A 10,823-nucleotide genomic window follows, 5' to 3' on the forward strand; every position below is an offset into this window, starting at 1 on the left:
CCAGCGGAGGTGGTTCAAGCACCTACATTGAACACCTTCAAGAGTAAATTGGATGCTTATCTTGCTGGAATCCTATAACCCCAGCTGACTTCCTAACCTTTGGGCAGGGGGCTGGACTTGATGATCTCCCGAGGTCCCTTCCAGCCCTGATGTCTATGAAATCTATGAAAAGAGGAATCCTCCCAGCAAGGCAAACTCCATTAGGCATTCTTTGTTGCAGTACACATAATAGCCATGGTCTAAAATGTAGGCTGACTGACACTTTCAAATAACTTCCCCAACCTCTCCTTTGTATTGCTTTTAATTTTTCCTAACTTGAACCAGTGGAGCTGAAATGATCAATGCCAGTTGTCTGACTCAGACTGAATATTTTGGGAAATTTTCATTATACAGGAAGGATGTTTCATCCATTCACCTTAGCAAAAAAAAAAAAAAGAGGCTTCTACATCAATGGACTAACAAGCAGCAGTAAACTGATCCAGAGAGCAAATGAATCATTGACTTTTAAATATAGTTTTCCTCTCAGAAAACAGCCTTTAAACAACCATTCATATCATACTGTTTCTATATTAAAAATAGGCCTCCTTCTTAGCTCTTGTATCCTGCTGGATCAGAGTTCATTTACTGTAAGTGTCAGATGCACTTTTCCCTAAGAGGAAGGCATACATTAATACAGCTGAAAGTGGGTTTTATATTCCCATCTTCTGACTTAAACTCCAGATCTTATCAGGTGAAATCACATCCCAGCTAGAGAGATTACTTACCAAATTGAATTACTCTCCCTTATTACTCATCTATTATGACCCTGCCTGGCTATTAATATTTACCTACTGTGGGACACAAGAAGTCTTTCACACTGTACCAGCACATGCAGATGTATGTGTGCCAAAGTATTATTTTCCACAAATGTTATATAACTTCTATTTCCAGTACATTTTTGTTTCCTGCGTAATTGTGTAGTTGTTAAAAAAGAATGGAGATTGTAGTATCTATCATAACTGGTAAGAGCAAACAAAGTAAACTCCTTTTTCTTTGAAGTGGGCCCATGCAGGAAAGGCATATCTTTTTCATTCATCCCATCTTGAAAGTTTTGCATTTGTTTTACAAATGCCAAGTACAGTATAATAAAACAAGTGCAGGGCTACATATTACAGGAGTTAGCATATATGTGAAGATTTGCTTATCATGAGCTGTAAATATATTGATTACCATAGATGCATTCAGTGTAAACAGCTAGGGCACATTTTGCAATATTAAAGACTTTAAACTTTCAAGCATTAGGATATATAATATAATGCAGCTAAGGTTTTGTGAGAGTAGACAAATACAAAATTCTACCATGTTCAGTGTGGTTTAAAAATAAATAATAAAAACTAACTGGAACAAACCATTCATTACATGCAAAAAATGTGTATTTGTACCGTGGACAGTAAATATAGCAAATTTTTTTTTCTTCCTAGAAAACCAGAAACTCCAATTACTAAGACTGCTTTTTTCAGGCAGATTATGTTAATTACATTACACAGATGTTTTCTGTTTGCTCCTGATTTAACACAAATCTGCCATGGCACACGCCCTAGAAAATAAAATGTTAGTTAAGCAAAAAGTGACTATGCTAAAATCCATAGTTATACTCATCTCCCATGAGTTTGAGATGATTGAGGTAGAGGTGAAGTTAGCTAAAAACTTTGATATAATGTGCAGTACTAACCAGAAGAAGGAGTTACCAGATTCATAGCTGTTATCACCCTGCTTCTGGGCCCAGACAGTCAGGTCAAAATCTGAGCCTGCATTTGGCAAGGAGAAATAAAACATCCCAGAGTTCAAGATTTTTTTCAGGGCAGTAACACGATCCTCTTCTTTGGTTTCTTCCTGGAGAGGACAGAAATCTGTTGCGGTGATTTTGTATACTTCGGCATCCAGGATTTTTCCCACTGACGTACATCCTGTTACCAGGACCAGGAAACGAAGCTGAGCACTACCTGGAAGGTAATAGTCACAGAGGGTTATGCATGCATACAGCCCATGCCATTCCAAACCATCCAAGGGATTTGGCATGTCTGTGCTATCTCTTCCAGTAGAGGACCAACACCCCCTGCTTCAAATGAAACCCATACAGCATATGGCCACCATGAAGTGTTCTACGGCAGTGGTATTCAACCTTTTCACTCTGCAGACCAGATTGACAGCACCAAGTCCAGTGTGGGCCAGGTCTGGCTGGTGGGTTCAATCTGGCATGTGGGGCCACCATGGCAGGACCCTATCTGGCCATGAGATGTGTACACAGCCCAACCCCAATCCATCCACTGTGGTGCAAGCAAGGAGCAGGTTGTCCCTATCTGGACACTTGTGGCAGGATTCAGTTATGTGGGTTGGGGGAACAGGGCAGAGCAGTCACCATCTGGACACACAACAGGAAGGAGCAGGGAAGAGTAAACCCAATCTGGATGCCTGGGTTGGGGGCAGTGGGGCAGAGTGGCCCGGATTCAGACATGTCAGGGGACCACGGAGCAGCCCAGTAAACGGACTGGGGTTGGACGGTGCACCCGCCCCATGGCTGGATGCATCTGCTGAGTGTGATCTCCCTGTTCTGAAACTGCTCACAGTCAACCCAGGTCAGCAGGATAACACAGCTCTACCCATTCTGTGATTTCCAGAAACACTAGTCAACACCGCAAGATTCTGTAATCATTAATATAACTGCTTTTCTTACCACAGCCTGATGTCACTTTTTAATGGTGACCATCCAATGCTGAAATCCCCTCCACATGCCTCATGCCCTTTGTCAGCCTCCTCTTTCCAAAATAGCAGATGCATGTAATAATATCAGCATCTGGCCCAGGTCACTGCTTAGAGTGAGATCTGGGCCTTGTTGCTGGTTAGAAGGAAGGCTGAGGCCTGAAACCTGGATGTTGCCCAGTCCGAGGCCTGAAACCTGGATGTTGCCCAGTCCTAAGTGATTTCCTTGTATGAGTGCTCCAGTTCACAGCTGTACCAAGAGCCATGAGACACATGCTCAGAAGTTTAAGCACCACACACCAACACGAATGCAGGATGCCACAAGAACTCAGGTGTTACTAGACAGTGGGACCACTCCCCATTCCTCATTAGTCTCTAAGCATTATGAAATGAGAATCTCATGAACATGAGAAACAACTCAAGGATAAACCACTCTGCCTTCAGAAAAAATAGAGTCCCAAAAGCAGAAGCAAATCTTACTGAAAAAAGTGCAGGTCAGCTGAGGGAACCTGGTCTCAGGCTGATTTTCAGAGCATGTAAAACATCTGTGTAGATAGTCAGAAGCAAAATTTGAGGGTAGGACAGAGACTGAATCATTTCATGCTGTTCTGCAGTTTACTTCTGCATAAAGGCTAGTGTAGGTGGTTATATATAAGAAGCTATTTTCATAGTGCTTCCTTCTGTAATAAGTGTACACTATGTTCTCATTTTTAATGTTTTTAAGCACCTGTCATATGTCTTCTTAGATGATACTGTAGCTCTGAGAAATGGTTTATTACCTTATATTTTATCCCCCCTTTTCAACTAACTATGCAGAATTATAAAGGACTATAACCAGGAGGTGAGAGCATTTAGCTTAAGGTGGATCCCTACTTGAACACACAGTTCTCTTTAACATCTAAACTAAAAGCAATCTAGGAAATACTCCTTGTCCTGGGCAGTTTATGGTCGGTCTGCTCAGCTGGTATAATTTCAGTGGAGCTTCACAAAGCCAACTGGCATCAGCAGAGTGCTTGGGCCTCAGGAGTTTGATGACAATATTAAATGACCTTATAAAGAAACTATCGTTATCATCAGAGTCAATGAAAGAAAAGTATCACTGACAAACAAGGGTGGGAATGTGGAGGAAAATTACAAATGTTACACTGAAAAGGAAATCATGCAAAAGACTGCACTGGCTGCAGTGACCCTACTCTTTTCAGTGGGTTCATACCAGAAGAGATGTAGGGAGTGGTGGGGGAGACAGTACTCAGTTAGCCAAAAGGAACTAAAAATCTAATGTTACCTTGAGAACAAGGATGGAGGGCCCCTGCCCATAGCAGTTGTTATTAAAATTTCTGCCCACTTGAACTGAGACATTTAAAGTGTTATCACCAGGAGCTGTTTGCCACTCATTAAAGTCAACAGATGACCCAATGTACCAGCCTGACCCCATGCACCAGATCCAGCTGTGAAATGACCCTGTGGGCTGGCACAATCTGGAGCATGGGGCTGTCATCCAGCCCCCAAGGCTCCCCACAAGTCTGGAAATTTGGCAGTGGTAGAGTGGTAACAGCATTAAATGCTGCAATTTCCAATTAATACTGCCAGCACTCCCCCACCACTAAATTTCCAGACCTATAGGGGGCGCCGCACCCATTTGCCCTGTTGGCCAGAGGTTGAAAGCCACTGTTTTAGACCACGTCTAGGCTCAGAGAAGACACTGCTAACCAGCATGATTCTCAGTGTGACTTGGCACCTACTGTAGGCATTGCAAGTTAGTTTTAAACATACACTAGCTGACTGTCAACAACTACAGGTCTCTTGAGTGTTGATCATGATCATGACATACTGTCTTTGTGTCAGTGGTTTTATCAGGGTAAGAAATCCAACAGCTGTCAGGGAGGGAAAGCCAGTGTCCTCTTTTGTATTTATGTGAAGTAACCCTTGTATGCATGCAGTCAACCCCTTTAGAGCAGTGGTTTTCAGCCTGTGGTCCCTGGATCCCTGGAGGTTCACAAACCATGTCTAAGGGGTTCACAAAAGATGACTATGATCAATCAATAATATGTAAATACCCTCACTTACAATTCAAAGGGGTCCGCACCTCCACTCAACTTTTTTTTTAGGGGTCTGCAAATAAAAAAAGGCTGAAAACCAGGCTGAAAATCACTGCTTTAGAGCAATCGGACAAAAATACAGAACTTACAGTATTTATAAAGGCTTGCAGAACTGTTTTAGAACAGTCAAGTTGACAAAGTAGAGCCGTTACTCTGATCCTTTCCCATGTAAAAAGGGCAAACATCTCTAGCATAGAAGTTGCAGAACGTCTTGGGTAACATGCTGTGCTGTGCCTTAGGCCCCTGGCAGATGTTACACTTAAGACATGATTAACCACTTAATGACCTCTTAAACAGTAACCCAGCCACATGTTAAAACAGGAAATAAGCCACGAAGTCATTACAGAAAAAATGCATAACTTTATGGCTCGCTCCTATCATGCCATAAATCAAACATGTGGCCACCCTGAGGGTTCAGCTATGTTCCTGTGACTGAGTCTCAAGCAACTGATAGGGGCTCCCAGCCAGAGGCACATGGAACCTTTGGCTCAGATGGGCTCTCATAGTTGGGAGCCTGATCAGCTGACTGGTGCTCTCAGCCATGGGGGCACTGGCAATATAGTGCGATTGGAATCTGTTACCACAGTTGCACCTCCTGCCATACACATGTAGCATGGGAGGAGGTACAATTGCTGGGATCGTGATTCAGATCCCACTGAACATCTGCCAGGGTCATTACAGAACAGAGGTACATGCTGGCCTCAGGTCCTTTTTTCACACTTCCCCCTCCTAAGTTGTTCTAGGAGCTGCATTGCCTTCAATGTAACACTCAGTGCCTCCCTTTTACTGTACCCTCCTACAGCAGGGGTGTCAAACATCTGGCCCATGGGCTGGATCCAGTCCACAGAGCCCTATCTGACCCCTGGTGCTGCCCGAGGGTCTCAAGCAGACCCAGAGGCAGCACGTGGGGTACACTGAATGGCTCTGCATGCCACAGGCAGTGCCCGCTGTGCCTGCTCCAAGACCATACTGCACAAGGTCCCCACTCCAAAATGTATCCTGGACCACCCAGATGAGGTGCTGCATGCAGTGTGACCCCCATGTGGCTACAGTGGGTCCTGCATGTAGCACGGTCCTAGACTGCTTGCATGCATCACATGCAGTGCCTGCTCTGAGATGTGGCACCTACTCTGTCATGTTCTAGATGTGGCACGTAGCGGACACGTGCTGATGCCCACTCCAGCCACTCTGGAACAGAAGCTGGATCTGGCCCAGTGAGTGTTACATTGCAGGACCCGGCTGTGGGCCTGATCCAGCCCATTGATTGGCTCCACACAAATCATCCAGCCTGTAGGGCCAGATAAGTCTGGCAGCATGAGCTGTAACACTCCCCAGAGCCTTCAGTGCTGTGTTCCTGTCCGAGCATACCCCTGCCCCCAAACGACCCAATACAACCCTGTCACCCTGAACCCTGGCTTGCAAAGTGGGAAGCAGCCTTGCATTCCCTGTTTTGCCTGAGCTGGGGGATATCCATCACCTAGTGGACGTGGAACTTTTAGGGCCTGAGGCTGCTCTGGCCCTTTTACAGAGCCAAGTCTCTTCATCTTGGCAGCCTCTCAACTTCTCAGAAACATGCCCAGTAACGTGACCAAGACCAAAACAACCCCATTCTCAACCTGTTCCTCACAACTCCATTCATGACTAGAGTGGGGTGTGGTCTCAAAGTCACCTGATAGTCTTCATTCACAATAGCCAGCTGTCAGAGACAGAATGACTGCACTCTCTGCCCTTAAATAATATTAAGCTCTGCTTTTCAGAGCTGGATGCTTGGTGGCCCACCACCACTATTCGCCCGGGGCACAACAGAGACAGCCACTTAAAACAAAGACATAGCAATACGCTTGCTCCCTTCTTTCCCTTGCCTTTTTGCCAACAATCTCAGTTTAGCCTTGGAAACCCTATCCTCTCAGGTCTCAAACTAGATCTCCCTGTAATTTCAATCCTGAGCCTTTCCCGAAGCACAAGCTGCCAATATTTTTTTAAGAGTGGTCTACAATTACATCTGCTGAGTTCATGATGGGAGCCAGGCCTGGGCTATGCTCACTTGTCATTTCAGGTGGACATTTTGTTGGATCAAAAACACAGTCCTGGGGAACAGAACAAAAGCATTATTTAGCCAGAGATACTGAGATACTGTCTGAAATCCTATCTTGTGTGGAAATATCCTAATGTTACCAGCTGTGGGGCCAACACCTTTATTTACTGTATTTGCCAGTAGCAGTTTGGACCTGTCTGATTAGGACACATTGCATCCTAAGGCTAACATTCAATTCTAATCCAATTTCACTTAATTCTAAATTAAAATATTGTTAAAATTTACTCTCTCTTCTAGTCTGTCATTCTAAACAGCCAGAAAGTATTCTGCTGCGAGTAGCTGCTTAAAGATGACAGTGATGACAAAGTCTGGGTCCTGAACCTGGTAATATCTGATTTATTAGACGGAAATAAAGCATTCAGCTAACAAGAAATTACAAGTGGCCTTTTCTAGTCTCTAACAATTTTACTTTTATTATGTAGAGAATTAGTTACAAAAGAAAAAAAAAAGCTTCCTGTTTAAGAAAGTCAGCTGCTCCTGGTCACAAGACAGAATATTTTCTAAATTGTGTGAATGGAAGGAACTCACAACTCTCAGGGGGCCAAGGCATAAACTCTGTTTTTAGTCACAGACTGGCAATATAGTACAACATTAATAAAACAAATAGAAGAGAATGGCTTCAGGCCACTAAACTTATACTGACAAAGAAAAAATATACGGCAGCTTCTGTACTCACGAGAGGAGAGAACTAAAAATATTAAACACATCACCACCCCTTAAGGTCTGTATGGTATTTCTCTCTCATATTGATTTTGAACATAGAGGGATACTGTTAGTGCCACTAGCCTTAACTTCTCACAACTGCAGATTTCTTATCATGTGATTTCTGTACTTGTTTTGCAGATGCTTAAATGTTGCAACTCAGAGGCTTCCACATAACACCATTTTTTTAAACAAATGCAAATCATGGGAATGATCACATCCACATCTCAAGAGTGCTTGGTTTCCTGTGATCAGAGACCCAACAAAGAATGTTTTGCATTTGAAAGCTGGTCTAACTCTATCCTAGGGACATAGTTGATCCAACAAAAGAGATCACCCTAAGAAATCCTTGCCTCTTGGAACAGCAGTAGAAAGCCCATTACATTCAGCTTATACAGCTGCAAATGCCTGACAAAGAGCCAGCAGAAAGACCAATTAAAAGCCACCCAGGAAAAGAAACTTGAAGAGTGAATGATCAAAGTTCAGGTCTTAATTCATTCTTCAGACTTGCACAGAAACAAAGCCAGTGGTAGATCATTTATAGTAGCACTCACTTCAGAAACCATGAATCTCCACTTTTGTAAAATTAGGTCTTGCAAGTCAATCTGATTATCTATTCATTTTTCACTCAACCACTCACAAGTACAGGACATTATTGCAAAAAGCTCTTCGGGAACAAAGAACAGCTATACAGGATCAGAGCTGAAGTTCTGTATCCTTGTTTCTGCAATGGCCAGCACCAGATGCACAAGACACAGGAAAAATAAAACATTCTTACCAGGACCCTGAGCCAAATTCTAATACCAGATATACTGGTGCAAACACTGAGGTATAGTAACTGGAGATTACCATCCAGCCCTGTGGGTGCCACAATAATTATACTTGACTTTAAAGATGACTTTTCAAGCAGTGTGAAAAGTGAGTTATACACAGAAATATGCCCTGAATTCCCCTCTTAACAGACTGAGTGTGGGTGACTGAGGTTGGGAGGGAATTCAGTACAACAAGATAAAATTAACTTTCATACAGTTTTAAACTCCTGTGAAAACAGCTGCCTTGATCAAAGTTCAGTAAGGAAGACCCAGGGAGCATAAAACTGGATAACTGCAGAGTATGACAAGCTGTATTGTACCTGCCCAATATGAGTCAAAGTCATTATTCTCCAAACAAAGCCTGGCATAGCTCCCAAAGCTGCCTGCTATGAAACCGTGTAAAAGAAAAATATTTTCATAGGATACAGTGGAATTGACTAGCCTCACTTATGTCTTCTCTTTCCTTTTGTAAGTGAAATCACTCTCACTGGGCGGGTCTCTACATGCAAATATTCCTGGGGATAGGTGACCTGTAGGGAGGACAAAGGGGTGGCTACTGCCAAAGCTGCTGGCAACTTCTGCAGGCAGTCACAACTCAGACCCATCCCCCCTCACTGCCAACACCACCGCCAGCAGCTGCAGGCAGTCCCTGTTTTCTGCCATGGTGCCCCTCCAGTCATGGGAAGCATGTGGTTCATGCTCCCAGCTCAGTTTATTAAAGCAGTGGTTTTCAACCTTTTTTGTACCAGGACATATTTGTAAACATCAATGTCCAGTCTCAACCCAGTGCCCCTCACTCCCTACCCAGTGCCCCCTGCCCCCAGCACCCCAGTGTTTGGGGCAGGGGGTGAGTGTTTGGGGCAGGAAAGGGGCCACAAGCAGCCCCAAGCAACCCCTTGCAGGCTGGAACTCTGACAGCCTGTAAGAGAAAAGCCACCGTTTCCCATGTTTTTCTCCTTTAAAAGAGAATCCATTTTTAAAATTTGTTTGCGACCCTTTCATATATTCTTCAACCCAGTTTTGGATAACGACCCATGGGTTGACAAATGCTGCTCTAGACTAAATTGCTCTAGAATAAACTGACCCAGGCAGGCATCTACGTATGTTGCTCATGGCAGCAATCTGCTCCCGCTGCCACCTGCCTTGCACCGGCTCCCTGAAGCAGCCAGGGGGAGCTTAAAACTGGGAAATTGCTCCCTACCCCAGGGAGCAGCCTGCTGCCAGGGCAAGCTCTGCCACCACAGCCCAGGGAGGGACAATGTCTCCATGCCTCAGCAGCAGAGAGGTCCCAGCCCCTGCTCCATGATCTTGGTGAATTACTGAGCAGTAAGCAGTACTGCACATGTAGATGGTGACGTTTACTTCACAGTAATTTGCTCTAATCTTGAGTATAATGTCTTGTGTAAACGCACCCATTATATAGAAATCCCAACAACTCCCTATCACTATATTTCAGGAAAAAGTGACCAAAACTGGACATAGGCAGACAAGGTTCTTTGGGTAAATCTGATATCTTTTATTAGACCAACTAAATAGTTGGAAAAAAATTCTTCGCAAGCTTTCAGGTTTAAAAACCCTTCATCAGGCTGAGGAAGTATCTGCAATTGGTGTGTGCTCTTCCTGGATGGAACGAATAGTAAAGAAGCCAGAAACTGGACATGGCATTCTTAATGTAAGTATGGATCACTTTTCAACACAATATTGTATTTTTCAGGGTTTTTTAATCTCTGTTATTACATGCAAATACATTTGTAAATTTATGCTGTGTATTGCGCTTTGTTAAGCTGTCTGTATTGCCATTACATACAGAAACTAGTTCTGAACAGTTCTATTACTGTATTTTTCAGTGTATAAGAGGTGTTTTTTTTCTTCCATGGAAAAAGAAAGCATGTCCTATGCACCAAGGCTTTTTAACAAAAGTTGGCCAAAATTCAATCAAATTTACGTTAATATCTTTTTCTCACAATTTTATCCCCTTTTTGGGGAAGTGCATTTTATACACAAGCGTGTCACATACAAAGGAAAATACAGAAATCTGTTTCTAGGGGTGTCAAATTTAATTTTTAAATTAAAAAAAAAAAGTTCTGTATTGTACAAATATGTTCCCTAGCCATGGCAGCCAAGCACCTTGCAATGGAAATCAGCAAATCAGCACCATGCCTCTGTGAAATACAGTTGAGAGCTGAGGCTCAGAGTATAAAGATTTGGATCTTCACAGGAATGTAGGCATCTGACTTTTATTAAAACCAACTGGACTTAGGTATGCAAATACTTTTGAAGACCTGCACCTAGTGATGTGTGCAAAAATCACACGGGATTCTTGGCAGAGTCACCAGAAGAACCAAGATCTTCCAAATCTCTCTTCAGGATCCTAAG

The 10,823-nt window shown here is 43.4% G+C and overlaps 1 protein-coding gene across 3 annotated transcripts in view; it reads right to left on the reverse strand.

Moving 5' to 3' along the window:
• The window catches only part of SYNJ2 (synaptojanin 2), an 83,335-nt gene that overhangs the window by 61,404 nt on the left and 11,108 nt on the right, over positions 1 to 10,823 (reverse strand). For all 3 annotated transcript variants that reach the window (XM_019550029.1, XM_019550030.1, XM_019550028.1), the window contains exon 2: positions 1,712 to 1,982. In XM_019550029.1, the coding sequence (XP_019405574.1) occupies positions 1,712 to 1,982 (271 nt within the window). The remainder of the gene's footprint in view (positions 1 to 1,711; positions 1,983 to 10,823) is intronic.

This window comes from Crocodylus porosus, unplaced genomic scaffold (assembly GCF_001723895.1).
Source record: "Crocodylus porosus isolate Cpor-Errol unplaced genomic scaffold, CroPor_comp1, whole genome shotgun sequence".
In the NCBI taxonomy this organism is placed as follows: Eukaryota; Metazoa; Chordata; order Crocodylia; family Crocodylidae; genus Crocodylus; species Crocodylus porosus.